The sequence below is a fragment of the Coregonus lavaretus genome (assembly GCF_964263955.1).
Source record: "Coregonus lavaretus genome assembly, chromosome: 33".
NCBI lineage: Eukaryota > Metazoa > Chordata > Actinopteri > Salmoniformes > Salmonidae > Coregonus > Coregonus lavaretus.
The window spans coordinates 21,621,698-21,644,955 of NC_140020.1; the positions used below are offsets into that span (position 1 = coordinate 21,621,698).

The window sequence follows — 23,258 nt, forward strand, 5'->3', positions numbered from 1 at the left end:
GTATAAGCTAATGATCCATCATGTCTGACATTCCTGGGAGTGTGTAAACTTACATTTTGTATTACCATATACTTTTGGTATGTTCTCTATAGTTATGTACTTGAAAATGTATCAATTGACCATTTCGGCACATTTGGGCAGACTTGATACGAAATAGTCCAGTATTGCAATGCTTCACTGGATCAATCTGAAACTTTGCGCACACACTGCAATATTATATTGTGGCCTTTCTATTGCATTTCAAAGATGATGAAAAAAGAAAACACATGTTCTTTTGTTTGTATTATCTTTTACCAGATCTAATGTGTTATTCTCCTACATTAATTTCACATTTCCACAAACTTCAAAGTGTTTTCATTCAAATGGTATCAAGAATATGCATATCCTTGCTTCAGGTCCTGAGTTACGGGGTCTGATCCTTAAGAGTTTTAAATATTTCTGGCCCGAGTTTCCCATTTGGAAAGTATCAGAATCAACCAATTGGAAGCTCTACGCAAATAACTGATCTTAATTTGAACTCGAAGGTTCCAAGTTTCCGAGTTGTCATGAATGCACCATCAACATAAATCTCAAGTTTCCACGAGATACTGCGAGAATTTGCGGAATCAAGGATACATTGGCCGTGTTCGAGGGTCATGGCTAGAAGGGATCCAGCATTTGTCAAATAACGTCAAAGTTAAATTTTTGCAAACCCTTTTCTTAACCTTAACCTAATTCTCCTAACCTGTTACATGAATTCATCTAACCTATTACGAAAAGTAAAATCTGATGTTAATTTGACAAAAGCTGGATTCCTTCTAGCCATGTCCATGTTCGAGAGCATCAAAACGACTACAGGCGGCTGCCGACTGACTGATCTACAAATCCCCTTTCATCATAAATAACGACTCATTATTATTTGTAGATCAGTCAGTCAGTCACAATTTACCCATGACACATTGCGGTTTTGATCCTCTCGAACACGGCCATAGCACAGAGTTTCTAAACCCAGAGGCGCAACATCGCGAGACTTCCGGGAACGCTTGCGAAGCAGACCAGGGCCTAGATTCACAAAACACTTAAGCTTCTTAAGAAAAGAAAAAGAACTTCATAAGATAGTTCGTAAGTGCAATTCCTCAACAATATCTTAACATTTAATGATTTTCTAACAAACGTCTCAAATATCTTCTTACAAATCTTGCTAGGGAACCGTGCATATTTCTTGCTGAGATTGCTGCTCTAAAACATGTTCTTGGGTTTAAAATAATCAATACTGAAAGTTTCAGATGAAGTTTGTGTGAATTAAACATGTTAAATTGCTTTCATTAGCTTTTTCTCACTACCCTGAGTTTAAGACAAGGGTTTAGCTATCTTGGAATTAAGAACATTTCCAATAACTTTATTTTCAAGAATCTAATTTTTTCTTAACTTTTTGCTTAAGGAGAAACATAAGAAATAGCGCAAGAATTTACAATAACCTTTTTGAGGAATAGCAACTTTGCTTAACTTTCTTCTTAAGTCTATAGTTACGGAAAAAATGGCAGTTAAGAATACATTTCTTCTTAAGGTTTTGTGAATCTCTCCAAACGTTAATGTCAATACGTTCGGTACTCATCAAAATATGGAGTTTCGCAGAGCATCTATAGTCATTACTACCCTTATGTACTTCCAAAAAAGGTCTAAATAAACATTTAATCAATGATCTTTCGGGATATGGTCCCGTGTAGCTCAGTTGGTAGAGCATGGCGCTTGCAAATCCAGGGTTGTGGGTTCGATTCCCACGGGGGACCAGTATGAAAATGTATGTACTCACTAACTGTAAATGGCTCTGGATAAGAGCCTCTGCTAAATTACTAAAATGTAATACTGTACTGCTGCTTGATCAGCCGACCTGCGTGGCAGTAATTAGTGATTTTATTGGAGGTGCCTAAAGTGGATTTTGGCGAACTGAATGATTGTATTTTAATTATGTAACAACATTCCGACCTTGTTTAGCATTGTCTAGTCCAAATCTGGCATGATTCCACTATTTGTATGCGTTTGCATCACTTTCAATTAGGGACTTTTATTTTGAAGTCAAACCACAAATTCCATTGTTGCTAATCGTTATTGCAGTTAGCTTCATGTATATCACGGTTTTGTTTTTCTCGAACACGGCCACAGACATAACTGGTACGGATGAGCAGTTATGCTAGCTAACGGACATTTTGTATTCCAACGAATTTTCACCTGTTAAACTGGAGGTTATCGTATTTCCTCAGTTTTGTCTGGGAAAGCTACGTACAGTAGCGAACGAGACACCATCTTGCATGTGATTTGGAGGGCGGCTAGCTAGCTAAACTAGTTTGTGTCAGACGTACGATGGCGAAAGATCTAAAAACTATGTTCATACGGTGTTGCGGGTATTTGCAAGACGCACACCATGTAGCATCATTTCAAAAGCTATGTGGTGTCCAAGGCACATTCCCAGTCAAACTGATCAGGAAAGAATGGGAACATGATATTCATTTAAACTGTGCCTGCGTGAAACGCCACCAGGACCAAAGTGGAAACAGCGAGGAACATGTTGCTGTTGGCGAACAGCAAATCGAAGGTCCTCGGCAAAGAAAAAGCGTAACTCCCGGAGAACAACATAACGACTGTTCAAACGACCTGCAAAATGGAACAGCTCTGGTGTCTGGGATGGGGGAGACAACCGAACAAGAGATCGTCTCCCATGAGGAAAACAGACAAAGTAGCGGCTGTAGAATGACTGGGTACCCGTCCAAAGCGGTCGAGAGTGACAGCGAGAATGTGGACTCTAGGGTCAAACCTCTTCGCCGGAACTCACTGACTGGCGATGTAGGCCAGGAGTTTATTATTCACAATAAGTTCCTATTCTACCTTTTCACATTCGGGTCCGAGCTTGGCAACGAGATGTTCTTCCTTGTTTTCTTCCCCTTTCTAATTTGGAACGTAGATGCTTTTGTCAGCCGGCGAATCCTTGTGGTCTGGATTTGGAATCTTTTCCTCGGCCAATCTACCAAAGACATTGTCCGCTGGACGCGACCAGCATCTCCGCCTGTGGTTAAAGTGGAGGTGTTCTACAACTCAGAGTACAGCATGCCATCAACGCATGCCATGTCCGGGACCGCAATCCCTTTCTCTCTCTTCCTACTCACGTATGGACGCTGGCAGGTAGGCTATGCATCAAACCTTGGCTATGGTCACCATGTTTTGAAACTATAATATGTTTACAAACAATTGAGTATATTTTGGGATTCTGATGATAGTTGAACTAAACTCATGAAACATTTATCCACCTCATTTTCGAACGATTTTAATTTAAAACACGGGCTAAGTCAAGGAGTATGAATGCGTTCTGAAGGCACTGTAAATATATTCAAATGTGTATCCCAACGCCCACACACGGTCGGACTGAGCATTTCAGTGGCCGGAGGAGGCTCAGGGAAATAAATTATGACCAAATATATTTTGGAGTTACATAAAATATAAATAAACACAGTGATTTATTAGACAAAGTGATAATTAAAAAAAAAAAAGACTGCATGGGGGCTTTAGCATTAAATGGGGATAAATAAATAAAACCCATGGAGAGGCTACGGGATACAGCGTTTCTGTATTCTAATTTGCCCAGGCTAAAAATACGGATATTAATGCGCATGTGCAGGATTGTTTTTTTTAAAATGTTGCTGAGTGCGTACTCTGCTGCCTTAGTAGCTGCTGTGCTCTCCGCGGCGCCCTCTTCTTCATAACGTTTGTCTGGTCACTGGTGTAGCCTACAAACTTCATGTTGTACACAAAACTGTTCGATCTATTGCATTCCATGCCTCAGTAAGCATAAGCGCGATTCACGCATGACTGTAAGTCGCTTTGGATAAAAGCGTCTGCTAAATGGCATATTATTATTTTATTTTTTATTTTAAAAAATCATGGTATTTTTTTCAGGAGGAGAGTAGGCTACATGCAGAAATGTCTGTCCCTACTAAAATAAATCTTGGTCGACGAGAGTTGTCTGTTCTTTCGACCGATTGGTCGAAATGTTTAAACGTACAGTACCAGTCAAAAGTTTGGACACACCTACTCATTCAAGGGTTTTTCTTTATTTTTACTATTTTCTACATTGTAGAATCATAGTGAAGACATCAAAACTAGGAAATAACACATATGGAATCATGTAGTAACCAAAAAAGTGTTAAACAAATCAACATATTTTATATTTGAGATTCTTCAAAGTAGCCACCCTTTGCCTTGATGACAGCTTTGCACACTCTTGGCATTCTCTCAACGAGCTTCATGAGGTAGTCACCTGGAATGCATTTCAATTACATTTACATTTTAGTCATTTAGCAGACGCTCTTATCCAGAGCGACTTACAGTTAGTGCATAAATTTTTTTTTTTTATACTGGCCCCCCATGGGAATTAACAGGTGTGCCTTGTTAAAAGTTAATTTGTGGAATTTCTTTCCTTCTTAATGCGTTTGAGCCAATCAGGTGACAAGGTAGGGGTGCTATAAAGAAGATAGCCCTATTTGGTAAAAGACCAAGCCCATATTATGGCAAGAACGGCTCAAATAAGCAGAGGAATGACTGTCCATCATTACTTTAAGACATGAAGGTCAGTCAATCCGGAAAATTTTATGAATTTTGAACGTTTCTTCAAGTGCAGTCACAAAAACCGTCAAGCGCTATGATAAAACTGGCTCTCATGAGGACCGCCACAGGAAGGAAGACCCAGAGTTACCTCTGCTGCAGAGGGTAAGTTCATTAGAGTTAACTGCACCTCAGATTGCAGCCCAAATAAATGCTTCACAGAGTTCAAGTAACAGACACATCACCATCAACTGTTCAGAGGAGACTGCGTGAATCAAGCCTGAATGGTCGAATTGCTGCAAAGAAACCACTACTAAAGGACACCAATAAGAAGAAGAGACACAAGCAATGGACATTAGACCGGTGGAAATCTGTCCTTTGGTCTGATGAGTCCAAATGTGAGATTTCTGGTTCCAACCTCCGTGTCTTTGTGAGACGCAGAGTAGGTGAACGAATGATCTTCCCACCGTGAAACATGGAGGAGGTGTGAGGGTGCTTTGCTGGTGACTCTGGCAGTGATTTGTTTAGAATTCAAGGCACACTTAACCAGCATGGCTACCACCGCATGCTGCAGCGACACGCCATCCCATCTGGTTTGCGCTTAGTGGAATTATCATTTGTTTTTCAACAACAGGATAATAACCCAAAACACACCTCCAGGCTGTGTAAGGGCTATTTGACCAAGAAGGAGAGTGATGATGCTGCATCAGATGACCTGGCCTCCACAATCACCCGACCTCAACCCAATTGAGATGGTTTGGGATGAGTTGGACAGCAGAGTGAAGGAAAAGCAGCCAACAAGTCCTCAGCATATGTGGGAACTCCTTCAGGACTGTTGGAATGGCGTTCCTCATGATGCTGGTTGAGAGAATGCCAAGAGTGCAAAGCTGTCATCAAGGCAAAGGGTGGCTACTTTGAAGAATATAAAATGTATTTTGATTTGTTTAACACTTTTTTGGGGTACTACATGATTCCATATGTGTTATCTCATAGTTTTGATTTATTCACTATTATTCTACAATGTAGAAAATAGTAAAAATAAAGAAAAACCTTTGAATGAGTAGGTGTGTCCAAACTTTTGACTGGTACTGCGTATTTTTCTATATATAGACACCCTATGTGTTTTATTACAATCAACTATATACACTGAGCTTGTCTGATGCTTTAAGCACACTGTTTGATAAAATAATTAAGACATACAAATGACTCTAGAGGGAGTCTGACCACAGTTGATTTAATTGTGCTGGGCTCAGACTTTCTGCGCTACAGTGCATTCGGAAAGTATTCAGACCACTTCACCTTTTCCCGTTTTGTTACGATACAGCCTTATTCTAAAAAGCCTCATCAATCTACACACATTACCCCATACTGACAAAGCAAAAGCAGGTTTTTAGAAATGTTAGCAAATGTATTTAATTTACATAATTATTCACACCCTTTTACTCAGTACTTTGTTGAAGCACCTTTGGCAGCGATTACAACCTCGAGTCTTCTTGGAGTTTGACGCTACAAGCTTGGCACACCTGGATTTTGGGAGTTTCTCCCATTCTTCTCTGCAGATCCTCTCAAGCTCTGTCAGGTTGGATGGGGAGCGTCGCTGCACAGCTATTTTCAGGTCTCTCCAGAGATGTTCGATCGGGTTCAAGTCTGTGCTCTGGCTGGGCCACTCAAGGACATTCAGAGACTTGTCCCGTAGCCACTCCTGCATTGTCTTGGCTGTGTGCTTAAGGTCGTTGTCCTGTTGGAAGGTGAACCTTCGCCCCAGTCTGAGGTCCTGAGCACTCTGGAGCAGGTTTTCATCAAGGATCTTTCTGTACGTTGGTCCGTTCATCTTTCCCTCGATCCTGACTAGTCTCCCTGCCACTGAAAAACATCCCCACAGCATGATACTGCCGCCACCATTCTTCACCGTAGGGATGGTGCCAGGTTTCCTCCAGATGTGACACTTGGCATTCAGGCCAAAAAGTTCAATCTTGGTTTCTCATGGTCTGAGAGTCCTTTAGGTGCCTTTTGGCAATCTCCAAGCGGGCTGTCGTGTCTTTTGCTGAGGAGTGGCTTCTGTCTGGCCACTCCACCATAAAGGCTTGATTGGTGGAGTGCTGAAGAGATGGTTGTCCTTCTGGAACTCTAGAGCTCTGTCAGTGACCATCAGGTTCTTGGTCACCTCCCTGACCAAGGCCCTTCTCCCCCGATTGCTCATTTTGGCCGGGCGGCCAGCTCTTTCTGTTTTTTATTATTAATACATTTGCCCCCCAAAAAAATATATTTTTTGCTTTGTCATTATGGGGATTTGTGTGTAGATTTAGTTTTAAAATTAAATGTAGTCCATTTCATAATAAGACTGTAACGTAACAAAATGTGGAAAAAGTTAAGGGGTCTGAATACTTTCCGAATGCACTGTATGTAAAATGAGTGCCTGTGTTGTCTCGCTCTCCTCCCTGCTGCAGCAGTGTTTATCACGCTGTCCATGTTGCTGAAGGTACAACATAATCCTTCATTTGTTTAGGAAACACATGTGACAGCAAAATGGATGCGGAGGATGTGAAAAATAAACTCAAAACTGGGGAATTTTTACTGGTTACGCAGAAGGGAAATGGGAAGTCAGATGTGTGGAAGAAATTTGACTTAGTTGTTAGTTGTGGAAACTATTGGAGATCAAGAAAATAAAAGATAGGTAAGGAGCAAGCGCTGCGTGCATATTATGTGTGCCAAACAGGTGCTGTTAGATTACAATATCTTTTTTTTCTGACGGTGGTTATACAGGGCTGCTATACTAAGCCTACTAATGATAATGACATTACTTATTATTATAATGAGGATCATAATAATAATTGTAATAATAATGAGATCAATAAAAAAGTGGGTATAGGAGCGAGAGCTGCGTGCATATTATGTGTGACAAATGGGTGCAGTTAGATTCATATTATTTTTGGTTTCCTCACTTTTCTTAGACAATTAAGGCAAGGGCTGTTTTCTCGTCTCCTCACTCCGATGCTGCCTCCGCCACTTTGTTCTCAACACCAATATGCTGTTTAACTTTGCTATTATGCACATAGCAACATGGTCTAGGAAAAGACACCAATTCAACAGCGCACTGATGTTTCAGAACCGTGGATAGTGACTGCTATCCAACATGGGAGAATGCTTTTTTATTAGTGTTGCACTATTGTTCTTACATAATATAACCATATACAATGTCAATAGCACGTCTTAGTGATGGCCTGTGCCATCCCCCCCAATTGCGACTGACTGCTCGACTAAAGAAATCTCGTTCAACCAACAGCCTATCGAACAAACAATTGACCAGTCGACTAAATGGGGTCAGCCGTAAAGTATTTACATGTTTTACATAAAATACATTATTTACATGTTTGTACAAACTTTGTTGTCAGTATTGCAAACATAAGTGCGACACAAACAGGCAGTCTACCGATTTCATGTTCTTAGCTGCTGAGTTACATGCAGCTATTTACTCCCGCCACAATATCAGCATATGGCATAACTATGGCACCGGGCAACGCAAAAATGAACTCGCCCATTGTCAGACTTTTTACTGGTCCGAATACATGCTCGGCTGCCTAGAACGTTTGGCTGCCCAGAGGTGGAACGCAGCAAGACACGGATAAGCAGTCTAATTAGCAATTGAATGTTATTATTTCATCATCATTGCAGACATTGACTAAGCTGCGCAGGAGGCAGACAATAGGTCAAGTAGTGTTCTTTTTTCAGGAACTGGCAACAAGTATAAAGATTAGCCTACACCAAACAAAATGTGTCCGACGTGTAGGGACTGCATCCTGCATGTCTAACTGCAATATCCGTTACTACAGACAGACAGACAGAAGGTTGTAACCTTCATAATATATGTTTTGGAATGTTCGTTCAAATCGCTGCTGAGATTTTATTTCAGCTGTTCAGAAATATGAGGCGGAGACATACGCTATATCGTCATGGTTCAGAAAAGGGTGAGTAAAGAGCAAAACATGAAGGGAGGGGGAGTGTGAGCAGCAGCTACGTTTAGTGCCTAAAATAACACATGCTCATAATGTGATCTGTATGCTTAGATTTAAGAAAGAGGTTTCCAGGGGGGCGAAACTCCATAGCCACGGCCTATTCAAAAAAATATTTTTGAACTGAATGTCTAGAATGAGCATTATGATACATTTACTACAAAATTATATGGCAGCCATGTTAGCTCCCCCTTAGCATTGTTTAAATATTCCCCATGTAATGTTATGTAATTTAATGTTTAGGATTAGAACAATATTCAAAAAGTTGGCCTAACTCTCTAAGCAGCTTAGTGGGTAAGAGCGTTGTGCCAGTAACTGAAAGGTCGCTGGTTCTAATCCCCGAGCCGACTAGGTGAAAAATCTGTCGATGTGCCCTTAAGCAAGGCACTTAACCCTAATTGCTCCTGTAAGTCGCTCTGGAGAAGAGCGTCTGCTAAATGACTAAAAAGAAATTGAAAATAAATAAATATATGGCTCTGGGTACACTTACCCTAAGGATGTTAAAAAGCAGCTTTTCTGTGTTGGAATGGTGTGTGTGGGTGTACCCCAACAACAGAATGTGTGGGTGTATACCGGTCAATAAAGGGGAACTGCACCTGCTTATTTGGCCTTGTTTTTTGGCTTGCTCCTCAAGAAATGCTGGGGTCCATGACAGAAGCCAACCCTTAGTTGGCTTGGGGGTGTGATTTGATATGGATGTTTCTTGGGTGTGTCCCCCACCACCAGGACACACCCATCTGTCTGAACCTTGCCCGCAGCTGTTTCCCCCACTCAATCCAACAAACAAACCTGCAGGTTGAGTTCAATAACTACAGGCAGATGTATGGTGATATGCCGGAGTAAGCTTTGAATAGGTCAGTAGCCTACTGAGTAATATGAGAAGAATGCAATTGCTGAACTTATGTAGATATTCTAAACTAAGTGTTTTGATAACTTTCAAATGTAGTAACAGGTCCATGTAGAATAAACAACCCTTTACATAATACCATAGAAGCAGTGTTCTGCTAATATAACAATGTGCAGCTTTCATTGTCATTCCCAGCCGATACAGATACTGTGCCTATCTGCATTTTGTCTGGTGGTAATGGGGCTACCTTGGTAAACATGTCAGTGGTCATATCTTCTTGTGTGGTTTCCCGTATACAACAGAAGTTCCCTGATCCTCGTGCAGAATACACAGGGTATCGACTAATACCATTCATTTCAATAATTAATAAAAGAACATACACGTAAAAGTTGTCAAGTAAAATTGTAATGTTAGTGTCAGGTCTCTCTCCATTCAGAGACGTCAGCATCAAGCCTGTCAATTGGTCAGGATCACATAACATGCATCTGTGACCACATACACAGTCACTGTTGAAGTTTGAATAGGTCAGACTAAACCTAACTAATTTGTGTCTCCCCATCGACAGCCGTTGGTGAGCAGGCAAGAGGTGAGGCTAGAGATTAGGTTTTTGCCAGCGCCCCATTGATGGGCATGGCAGTGTAGATCAGCTCCTGGCCCCTCATCAAAAATACTGGTCGTTCACACACAAATACAAACACACACAGAGCACTGATTACATTATCAATGGTGGTTATGATTAGCATGGTGGAACCAACCAGTGGTGTAGTGGAGGGTATACACAGGTATACGTCGGATACCCACTTATGTTTCAGTGGACATTGCATACATTTACTTCATAATCCCCACTGATCAAATCAAACTTTATTTGTCACATGCGACGAATACAATAGGTGTAGACCTTACCGTGAAATGGTTACTTAGAAGCCCTTAACCAACAATGCAGTTCAAGAAAGAGTTAAGAAAATATTTACCAAATAAACTAAAGTAAAAATAAATAAAAAGTAACTAAATAAAAGAACAATAACGAGGCTATATACAGGGGGTACCGGTACCGAGTCAATGTGCGGGGGTACAGGTTAGTCGAGGTAATTTGTACATGTGGGTAGGGGTGAAGTGACTATACATAGATAATAGACAGCGGGTAGCAGCAGTGTAAAAACAAATGGGGTGGTCAATGTAAATAGTCCGGGTGGCTTGGGGGTAGAAGCTGTGAGGGGAACGGCACCTCCTTACCTTCAGGCTCTGATCCTACACCCAAACGAAGGCACTACGTTCATCCACCTCTGGCCTGCTAGCTCCCCTACCTCTACGGAAGCACAGTTCCCGCTCAGCCCAGTCAAAGCTATTCGCTGCTCTGGCACCCCAATGGTGGGACAAGCTCCCCCACGACGCCAGGACAGCGGAGTCACTGACCACCTTCTGGAGACACTTGAAACCCTACCTCTTTAAGGAATACCTGGAATAGTATAAAGTAATCCTACTTCCCCCACCCCCCATTAAAAATAAATAAATAGGTGGTTGTCCCACTGGCTATCATAAGTTGAATGCACCAATTTGTAAGTCGCTTTGGATAAGAGCGTCTGCTAAATGATGTAAATGTAAAGGTACCTAGCTAGCAAACGTTAGCTTTCCCAAGTGTGGCTTACAGCTAGCCAAGAAGATCCATGATCTCTCCTGGCGAAATTGCTTTGAAAATGATTTTCTCAATACTCTCACCACTTGAGCGCTTTCCATAAATAAAGATAACTGTAAACAGTAGTGTCATTTCAAGTAATTTATTATAGTTAGCTAACTACAGTGAGGGAAAAAAGTATTTGATCCCCTGCTGATTTTGTACGTTTGCCCACTGACAAAGACATGATCAGTCTATCATTTTAATGGTAGGTTTATTTGAACAGTGAGAGACAGAATAACAACAAAGAAATACAGAAAAACGCATGTAAAAAATGTTATAAATTGATTTGCATTTTAATGAGGGAAATAAGTATTTGACCCCCTCTCAATCAGAAAGATTTCTGGCTCCCAGGTGTCTTTTATACAGGTAACGAGCTGAGATTAGGAGCACACTCTTAAAGGGTGTGCTCCTAATCTCAGCTTGTTACCTGTATAAAAGACATCTGTCCACAGAAGCAATCAATCAATCAGATTCCAAACTCTCCACCATGGCCAAGACCAAAGAGCTCTACAAGGATGTCAGGGACAAGATTGTAGACCTAAACAAGGCTGGAATGGGCTACAAGACCATCGCCAAGCAGCTTGGTGAGAAGGGGACAACAGTTGGTGCGATTATTCGCAAATGGAAGAAACACAAAAGTACTGTCAATCTCCCTCGGCCTGGGGCTCCATGCAAGATCTCTCCTCGTGGAGTTGCAATGATCATGAGAACGGTGAGGAATCAGCCCAGAACTACACGGGAGGATCTTGTCAATGATCTCAAGGCAGCTGGGACCATAGTCACCAAGAAAACAATTGGTAACACACTACGCCGTGAAGGACTGAAATCCTGCACCGCCCGCAAGGTCCCCCTGCTCAAGAAAGCACATATACAGGGCCGTCTGAAGTTTGCCAATGAACATCTGAATGATTCAAAGGAGAACTGGGTGAAAGTGTTGTGGTCAGATGAGACCAAAATCGAGCTCTTTGGCATCAACTCAACTCACCGTGTTTGGAGGAGGAGGAATGCTGCCTATGACCCCAAGAACACCATCCCCACCGTCAAACATGGAGGTGGAAACATTATGCTTTGGGGGTGTTTTTCTGCTAAGTGGGCAGGACAACTTCACCGCATCAAAGGGACGATGGACGGGGCCATGTACCGTCAAATCTTGGGTGAGAACCTCCTTCCCTCAGCCAGGGCATTGAAAATGGGTCGTGGATGGGTATTCCAGCATGACAATGACCCAAAACACACGGCCAAGGCAACAAAGGAGTGGCTCAAGAAGAAGCACATGAAGGTCCTGGAGTGGCCTAGCCAGTCTCCAGACCTTAATCCAATAGAAAATCTGTGGAGGGAGCTGAAGGTTCGAGTTGCCAAACGTCAGCCTCAAAACCTTAATGACTTGGAGAAGATCTGCAAAGAGGAGTGGAACAAAATCCCTCCTGAGATGTGAGCAAACCTGGTGGCCAACTACAAGAAACGTCTGACCTCTGTGATTGCCAACAAGTACTAAGTCATGTTTTGCAGAGGGGTGAAATACTTATTTCCCTCATTAAAATGCAAATCAATTTGTAACATTTTTGACATGCGTTTTTCTGGATTTTTTTGTTGTTATTCTGTCTCTCACTGTTCAAATAAACCTACCATTAAAATTATAGACTGATCATGTCTTTGTCAGTGGGTAAACGTACAAAATTAGCAGGGGATCAAATACTTTTTTCCCTCACTGTATATGGAAAACAGTGTCTGTCTTCTCATTTTGCTGCAAAAATGTGACTGACTGCCGACAGTTGTCACTGTGCAGCGCAAGTGAAAAGTGAAAACTACTTAAACATCCAGGCACCGGTTTATTTCCGGACTGGATCAAATGTAAAACGTGAAATAGTTCAGATTGTGGTCTCAACATTACAATATCGAGCATGTGAGCTCAGAGATGTGTGAAGTTGTGCAATTCAATCATAACTTTGAACCTTTTCAGATTTATGGAATTATCCAAGTATTCCAAAGGAGCATGTTGACATTTGATCATGCCTCTCTTAGTGTTATATTAATGATCCAAAATCTATTCTGACCAAAATGTTATTGCATATCATTTCATGATGTACTAAGATGTTGTATATAGAAAGGGAAACCTGTCACCTTTAAACATTGCTTAGGCCTAGCTCAACACCCTTGCCTTGCCTCCTTTCATTAAAAATGACTGATTTCCAGTTCAGTAGTTTGGTCGCGCAAAGTATCGAATTATCCAGTGAAAACAGAGTGAAACATTTGTGGCTGCTTACATATTGCACAATAGCCTGCTGTTCAGTGCTGTAGGCTTACTGCTTGTACATTTGCCCCGACAGTCCTCCCCCATATGCTAGCAAGCAGTCTTACTGGCTCAGTCATATCAGGAGAGATGTGTTGTGATCCCCTCTTAATGGGAAAAGAAAAAGTGGCTAATCTCAGAACCAATACATGACTGTGATAATGAAACAGCCTGTTCTCTCTCTTATCTCTTGTGTAATTGAGCCAGACTCAGTTCAGCAGGTTTAAAGAGTGTGTTGATCCAGCGAAGAGAAGTTAGCATCTCCCTGCAGTTCTGGGTGAACGGTAGCCTAGTCCGTGTGATGGGTTGAGCAGGCTTCTGTCAAATTCTGTCCCCACACATTACATTTTACTCATGACATTGTCAATGGCATTCAACAGAATAAGGCCTTCTACTCCTCTCCATTTTTATGGTTCTATTTTATCAGTTCGGTTGACCGATCAGCACAGAAATGGATGCAATTTGCTTAGCCTATTTGGTCGAAATATAGCAAGACTTTTGCTTCGTATTCTGATTTACAGTAGGCCTGTTTCAGTATCATCTAGGCCAGGAATGGGCAACTCCAGTCCTTGGGGGCCTGATTGGTGTCACACTTTTGCCCCAGCTAACACTGCAATAATTAACTAACCATGATCTTCAGTTTAGAATGCAATTAGTTTAATAAGCTGCTAGGAATTGGGAAACAGTGTGACACCACTCCGGCCCCCTAGGACTGGAGTTGCCCATCACTGATCTAGGCCTACATGACCCCTACATCTATTGACCTGATTCTTGACCACTGTTGCCCCTGCAGTAAAAACCATACCACTAAGGAACAGACAAATGTACTGGGGGTCTTAGAATTAACTCAAAATAATGTTTACGACCACAAATAACAGTAACTATAGCGACCCTGTGTTTATAAATGTGGATATCGACTTTGCCACTTCAGCATGCTTTTGTGGCACAGTCGATGCCACGCAGGCCTACGGGCCAGAAGGTTGAGGGTTCACCGACCACCACAGATGAGCTCACTCTCCCTGCCTGTTTCATTACACTACGATCAGAGCCGGCTGCAGACAATGATCAGCTAGGGGGAAATCTGATTTTCAACATTTTGATGCCATAATTATATAAATTGTATGGAACAATTTTCCACCGATAGGTTTCTGTGCCAATGCACTACACAACCAATAAACAAAGCATACCGACTTTGGGCACTTCAATATCATGGTTTGCGTTTTCAACACCACAATAAATAGACTATGTCAATCTCGAAAATACATCTCTCCCTACCTTGTATTGAAGGCTTGGCTTGACAATCTCCGAATGTCATTCAACTTTTTGGTGTTTTGTAACAGATGTCTCTTTCCATTCATCAAATGGTTGCTGCACAGTTTGGATTGATTGATAAAATATAATAAATGTCAGTAAAATATATATACATATATATCACAAAGATTTTTTTAAGTGAATGGGATTGCGCAATAAAGTCGGACTTATTTCCATTGTGGTCCCTATATTTTACATAAATACATATACAATTACATAGATAGACACATTACAGAGGTTGAGATGCTCAACCTCCAGATGAGTTTAAGGGGGGAGTATAAGTACAATTCTTACAAGCTTGTTTGGCTGGTAGCTTATTCTTTAGATGTTTGGGGCTGCTGGTGAACCATGATGTGCAGGCATAATCAAAGGGACACTGGACTAGCACATTTGCCAGAGTCTTTATGGTGTCTATAGCTAAGTTTCCATCCAATTGGCGACAGATTTTAATGTGAGTAGTCTAAAATCTTCAGAGTTTCCTTCAGAAAATGTAATTTTCCAGACATTTGAGAAATTGAATGGACATCCATATGCATTCAGATCCAACCAGCGCCTCAATAAATGAGGGATGTTGGCCAAATGAGCCACATTTACGTGTCCTTAAAAACAACCTATATCAAATTACAAAAACACTATTCCTTGTTTCGATGTGTAGCATATGCAAAACTTTTATAGCCAATTTTTTTTGAGGGGGGTTTAAGGCTAATTTCCTAAAACAATTATTGTCCATCTCACGGTTCAGCTGTCAGATTTTGAGCACTAAATGTATCAGGGCTTAGGTGTTCACTGTATGATATTCATATTTTAACATACATACATAGTGCATTCGGAAAGTACTGCCCTTCCCTTTTTCCACATTTTGTTACGTTACAGCCTTATTCTAAAATGAATTAAATAGAAACATTTCCTCATCAATCTACACAAAATGCCCCATAATGACAAAGCAAAAACAGGTTTTTAGAATCCTTATTTACATAAGTATTCAGACCCTTTGCTATGAGACTCGAAATTGAGCACAGGAGCATCCTGTTACCATTGATCATCCTTGAGATGTTTCTACAACTTGATACCTGTGGTATATTCAATTGATTGGACATGATTTGGAAAGGGGGGGATGGAATCAATTATAGAATAAGGCATTAACGTAACAAAATGTGGAAAAAGTCAAGGGGTCTGAATAGTTTCCGAATGCACTGTATATACGTACAGAAGGAGGGTAATTCGTTAACTTTCGGTCTGAATATTTTTGTATGAAGAGAAGCAATATATTGTAGGAGTAACTGGTAGGTTTTAAAACGTTCTTCCTCACCTCAAGTTCAACTGTCAGTCAGTTGGAGCGCCGGTGCGCACTGCCTTCAAATCATAGGCCTGCAGAAGGTAAAGCTTAATAATAGCCACACCATACCAAACCTTCACAAACGTTTCAAAAACTGTATTAGTGTAATATCAAAAGTAAGTCAAGCCATTGTTTATAGGGAAAATATGAGCAGAAGAGCAAATGTAAACCAGGGGAAAAACGCACAACCCCCCCAAACCCCCCCCACCCCCAAAATTAAAAATAAACACACAAACCTCCCCTTTGGCCAAAAAAAGTTGGACAACCCTCCCCTATTTTGGACCATTTAGATCTATCCCTAACCAGACTCAAAATAAATATCTTAATGTTACAAACATCACAACTTTTAACTTTCTGTAATCATTTTATATACAAATGTCAAACATATTAACAGCCGTCTGCCAAATAATCTTTCTATAGATTACATTGGGGCTCTGCCTATTAATCTATACCACATCACTAAATTATTGATTACTAAATTCAGGATGTTTTTTTTGAAGGGGAACGGCGACAAAAGCAAAGACCTCTTGGGGAAAAGCTGCAATGTATATGGCATTAAAATGCATGGTTCATTGTTAATCATCACTTTATTTTGCGTAGGCCTATTCTGATACTTGGAAAGTGTCTCATTACTGTACATTGTTGACAACAGGGCTATTCAATCCTGACCCTCGAAGGCATTGTACAACTTGTTTTCTTTTCTTCCTTGTAGTTAGTCTAATTGGTCAATAAATTACTTTCCTTGATTGGCCTGATAGTTCTCTTACCGGGTTTCACCATGGACATTAAAACCAGTAGATAGTGATAACGCTGACGTCATCCACGTATTCCTATGTAAAACTCCTGATGTCGCGTGAAGCTGGAAGTATTTGAATTTGAAGCGCGCCATATTGCTGAATGGCACCCAAAAATTGCTAAGGATCATGGTGAAAATAGCCGTAACTAGCAAAGGATCATGGTCGATGTAGTCGTTTTCATCCTGCCTGAAAGCCTCTTCGTAGCCTGCTGGCCTGTGATTGGTCTGTGTCAGCACGTGGTCCTGTGTGACGACAAATGTAGTAGTCAGAATGGATCACTATTTAATTAAATCTCGATTGGTAGAGAACTTTGAAAGAATTCACTGTGGAGATCGAACTTGATCATGATAAATTAATTTTAGAGCCTAAAACAGCGATTGGCCGATTGAAATGTACATAGGCTTTCTTTCTAGGGCAGACCAGGGCTTTTGGCACCGCTAGGTTGCTACTCAGTAGCCGACCAGCAGAGCTCGTGACTTCACGCTCCAGAGCGGACACTGGGTTTGAATCGGACCCTGATTTAATGAATTGCCTAACCTAATGAAGGATTACATTTTACATTTTTAGTCATTTAGCAGACGCTCTTATCCAGAGCGACTTACAGTTAGTGAATACATATTTTTTTTTTATACTGGTCCCCCGTGGGAATCAAACCCATAATGAACAACCAATAGGCCTACTGCTGTGGCCCTCCAGGACTGTAATTTAATAGCTTTTACACACTTGAGATAGAACACTGTAAATGTGACTGATTGGTATTCAGCTTGTTAAGCACAGCTAATGATATGTATAGGTAAACCTTTTAAATCATTAATGTGAACTATAGTAACCCCCCTCCTCTGTTTCCCCTTTTGTTGTCCTTGCTCACAGTACCCTTTCCTGTTTGGCTTGAGTGTGGCCATCTGCTGGAGTTTCCTGGTCTGTGTAAGCAGAGTCTACATGGGCATGCACTCTGTCCTGGTAAGTCAATTGTATTTTAGACCAAATAAGAACCTTTCTTGAAATATGAGGGTGAAAAACATGCATTCTAAGAAATTTTTGTACATTTGTTGTTGAAGGCATTCAAGGTTTAACCTGCAATCCAAACCGAATCCATGCTCCGTTTCACGATAGTTTCACCTCGTGTTTTCCATCTTGCCATGCCTTCATTGAAACACTTTATTCTATAATAGGATCTCTATGTTAATAGGTTTTTCATACTGTGTTTGTAGTGCTTTGGGCACTTTATAAACTAACTTATTATTATTATAACCACCACACAGAATCAGACACAAATGTAGACTACCCTCTGTCCATTTGCCTCAGTGCATATTCAAGTCGGGCTCAAAATACACACTGCCGCTTCAGGAAAGAAAAGCCCTGTACCTGACTCGCTTTTCCAGTAGTTGGACGTTTACAGGAGTTTACATCGTCTTTTGAATGTCATGTGAATAGATATTTTTTGTATATATCTCGGCCATTTTAAATTCATGCCCCCCTTGACTTTTCCTAAATACGTATATTTAAAACACTGACGTTGTTAGAATGTCTATCACTAACTTAATTTGTGTTATAAGTAGTTTTAGGAGGACATTTTATTCCCCCCCCCCCCCTCGCCCCTCCTTCACCCAACAGTTGCCTACCCAGCTGATAATGACCCATCAAAACTACACCTAAACTACATCGAAGCTAATTTTACACATATAGATGTAGACTTAAGACCAGATTAAATTGACAGTCTGATGGTTGACAATATTATAAATTGTCAAATTGTGACTGATGAACAGCGCAGCGTGTGTAATTGACACAGGGAACAGAAGAAACAAAAAGCAAGTCCTTCTACAGAGTCACATGCAGTCTTGATTTCTATATATATATATATTTTTTGTACGATTTTATTGTCTTTTATAAACAATACAAAACATACACACGACAACATCATACAAACATCAACGACATCACACCTGCCACATGGCCTGAAACGACACCATTTTGTTTCTCTCCGTAGCCCACACACTTGAATATTTAAATAATAAATCATTAGATTTTTCCATGGTGTTAATGATGGCCAAGTTTTTAGTATCTGTTTTTTCAAGATGAGTGATGAAGAGAATCATCCAACCCATCAGGTATCTCACTACACCCCCATATGCCATGTCTTGAAATATGCAGACAGAAAGATTAAAAGTAACTTTACATTGTAATACTTCCGACAGCCAACTTTCCAGCCCCGCCCACAACTTCCGAACCTTATACCATTCCCAGAAAACATGGATTATTCAGTCATTATTAGTTTTAAATTTAGAGGAAAAATCCACCCAAAACCACTCATTACTATAATTTACAGTGTTAAATAACACTGTTAGAACAATATTTTTTGTGAACAAATGTTTCAAATGTTTCATTTTGTCGTTATAATAATTGTTATTATAATAATAATTGTCGTTATAATTGGTAGCAACATGTGAAAATCGTTGTGGAAATCTGTTGCAACTCAAGTCGACTACAAAACCCACAATGCAATGCTCTCTGTATGGGGTGGCTCTAACTACACACAATAATACCAAAGTCAATATCAGCATGTGAAGTAGCTAGGTAGGTGTAAAATTGCCTTAACAAACTGCACTATCAATTTAGGCGTCTACAATCTCACAATGTTCAACCTGCAGATCGGTGAGTCTGACATCCGGAGTCTGACATGATTTCCCCCCCCCCAAAAAAATAATAATATATAAATAACAACATTATAGGATTTTAGTTTTTGGTCCAAAAATCACCAGGAATTCAGCTATAAATTACTTTAATTTAGGAAATCTGTTCACCAAGTATACCCAAAAATATTTTTTTTAAAGAGACATGATCATGTCTCAATATAATCAAGGCATGAAATGATTGTATTTGAAAATAACTATCTCTTAGTTGTGGTCAATTTGCAGAGTACGAATTATTATAATTATGTTCCGGCCTCCCGACCATCCGCTCTGACAAAAATTTGCCCATGGCTGAATCTAGTTGCCTACCCCTGCTCTACAGCTTGATAAGATGCTCAATAAAAAGTTTGTTACATTTCCTAGGCTAGGCCTGAATCATGTAGTAGTGCCTCTGTTTCACAAGCCTTTGCCCCAACATTTAGTTTCTCACTAAAACACATTTTGTTTAATGGAAATGCAGTTTGTTGCATTCTTTCTCATGTCATTCAAACAAGTCTGGTGCTTCATGCTCTAAACGACTCAATTGGCTAGTTCTGCTGTCTGTAAAGAAATGGGCAGGCTGTCGGTTGATCCTAATGCTAAGATTGGATAGAGTGCAGCTTCATCTCGGTTCACTCGCTATTCATTGCATGACAATTTCTCCAGTCAGTTCTCCTCGCATGTTTTGCTCCGATCATTTAGATTGGTGCTGCCAACTGGTTATATGATGAATCAGTTGGCGAGCAAGCTAATAATGTGTATAATGTCTAACAAGCTAATAATGTGTATAATGTCTAACAAGCTAATCATGTGTGTAATGTCTAACAAGCTAATCATGTGTGTAATGTCTAACAAGCTAATCATGTGTGTAATGTCTAACAAGCTAATCATGTGTGTAATGTCTAACAAGCTAATAATGTGTATGTCTAACAAGCTAATAATGTGTATGTCTAACAAGCTAATCATGTGTGTAATGTCTAACAAGCTAATCATGTGTGTAATGTCTAACAAGCTAATAATGTGTATAATGTCTAACAAGCTAATAATGTGTATAATGTCTAACAAGCTAATAATGTGTATAATGTCTAACAAGCTAATAATGTGTATAATGTCTAACAAGCTAATAATGTGTGTAATGTCTAACAAGCTAATAATGTGTATAATAGCTAACAAGCTAATAATGTGTGTAATGTCTAACAAGCTAATAATGTGTATAATGTCTAACAAGCTAATAATGTGTATAATGTCTAACAAGCTAATAATGTGTATAATGTCTAACAAGCGGCATGAGGGTAGGAAAAGAAGATGAAACGTTGATGCCGATTTCTAACTGAGTGACAGCAAACTCACATGCCTGCTACACACACACATTTTTTACATTTTTAGTCATTAAACAGACGCTCTTATCCAGAGCGACTTACATTTTCATACTGCCCCCGTGGGAAACGAACCCACAACCCTGGCGTTGCAAGCGCCATGCTCTACCAACTGAGCTACAGCGGACCTCTTCTGCTCCTGCAGCTTGTCGTAGTCTATAAATGTACAGAGATACGATTAGGTAGGCCTAGGTTATTGACTACAACCATTTTAAAACATGTTATAATACTTCTGTTTTTCATCATTAGGGGTCCTAGCACCGAAGGTTAAAATAAGGGATGGGCATTTTGAGTCTTTTCAGTGAGGTGGATCATTCGGCTCTTTGTCAGTAGTATTTCCGATTATTCAAAATCAGCCCATCTAGTGACATTTTGACTTCTGAGGTAAAAATGAAGGTCCTTGTGCACACCTATCACTTAAATTGTTCAGTGGAGTCCAAATTGTTCAGTGGAGTTCATGCTTAACCCATTCAAGTGTGTGTGTGTGTGTGTGTGTGTGTGCACATGCATGTCTTTCCAACGGTAAAGAGGGAAGAGTTCAGTTATTGGCCAACCTCACCACATTGGCTGTCTTATCTGGGCCATTTTCTTTTCCTTTTTACCACCATCATGACATGGCACTTGCACAATGTTAACGCTTATCTGGAAGAACCTTGAACTTGTCCTGAAAAGCTCTACAGCTTGATAAGATGCTCAATAAAAAGTGTATTTAAGTTGAATTACTGAGGCTTGGCCTTGGCTAAATCATGTAGTAGTGCCTCTGTTTCACAAGCCTTTGCCCCAACATTTAGTTTGTCATGCAAAAATATTTTCTGTAATGGAAATGCACCAATTCATTTGTAGCATGAAGTTCATTATTGTCTGGTGATCATGAAGTTCATTATTGTCAGGTGATTATGGGTGTGCCGAGTACTTGGATAAAACAAGTATCATAATGTATATGGGGAATTTTCCAAATACAATTATAATGTGTTTTTTAATTATTATTTGTGATCTGGAGAAGAAAAAAAATGTATTTTCAGCTGCCAGCACGCATCTTTCTCTTGTCGTCAAACAAGTCTGAGGTGCTGCGTGCTCTAAATGACTAAATTGGCTAGTTATGCTGTCTATAAAGAAATGGGCGGGCTATAGGGTGATCCTACTGCTACAATTGGATAGAGCGCAGCTGCATCTCTGTTCCCTCGCTCTTCATTGCATGACAATTTCTCACGTTTTGCTCAAATCATTTAGATTGGTGCTGCCAACTGGTTATATGATCAATCGGTTGACGAGGACGTTTGCCAGCGAGCTAATAATGTCTATAATTAACTGATAATGCCAGATAAGCCGTGATTTGGAGGATATATTGGCATAGGTGTTATAAGTCTTGGGCCGGCAAACCGTGCCAATATATCCTCCAAACCACAGCTTCGGGGGCATTATCACTTTTATACAATGGGTTACCAACATATTGAAATAATGATTGACATATTTTCATTGCACGTTATTTTGATTAATTTATTCATACTATTTCATCCTTCCACGAGGATATAGTCCCGAGGTTGCTACCCAAGCCATCTGGTCATTCATTCCATTGTATTGTTTCCAGCCAAGGTTCACTGGTCGTTAGTTCGATTGGGCAGGTTGCTATGGCAAACAAAAATGGTTGCTATAGAGGCCCCCCCCCCCCCCCCCCCCTGCTAGCTAGCCAACTACACAGCTGACACAATCACTCCAGACAGAAGCTGGAAAGACACCGAACTAGCTGCATTGCATTTCATTTCATTTTTCTATTGACATGTCTTTGTATACAGTACCTTCAAATTATTCACACCCCTTTACTTTTTCACATTGTTGTTACAGCCTGAATAAAACATTTATTAAAGTTTGTATCACTGATCTACGCACAATACTCTGTAATGTCAAAGTGGAATTTTGTTAGTATTTTTTTTTTATTAATAGAAAAGTTAAAGCTAAAATGTCTTGAGTCAATAAGTATTCAACCCCTTATGACAAGCCTAAATAAATTCAGGAGTAAAAATTTGCTTAACAAATCGCATAATAAGTTCAATGGACACATTCAGTGTTCAATAATAGTGGTTAAGATTTTTTTTGAATGACTACCCCATCTCTGTATCCCACACTTACAATTATCTGTAAGGTCCCTCAATCGAGTAGTGAATTTCAAGCACAGATTCAACGACAAAGACCAGGGAGGTTTTTCAATGCCACGGAAGGAAGGGCACCGATTTGATGGAGGAAGGAAACTGCTCAGGGATTTCATCATGAGGCCAATGTTAGAGTTTAATGGCTATGATGGGCTAAAACTGAGGATGGATCAACAACATTGTAGTTACTTCGCAATACTAACCTAAAAGACAGAGTGAAAAGAAGGA

The 23,258-nt window shown here is 40.3% G+C and overlaps 1 protein-coding gene across 1 annotated transcript in view; it reads left to right on the plus strand.

Annotated features, from left to right (window-relative positions):
• Positions 1-2,087: 2,087 nt before the first annotated feature.
• The window catches only part of sgpp1a (sphingosine-1-phosphate phosphatase 1a), a 32,416-nt gene continuing 11,245 nt past the window's right edge, over positions 2,088-23,258 (plus strand). The window contains exons 1-2 of the mRNA XM_084151598.1: positions 2,088-3,156; positions 17,709-17,798. Of these exons, the coding sequence (XP_084007724.1) occupies positions 2,341-3,156; positions 17,709-17,798 (906 nt within the window). The 5' untranslated portion in view covers positions 2,088-2,340. The remainder of the gene's footprint in view (positions 3,157-17,708; positions 17,799-23,258) is intronic.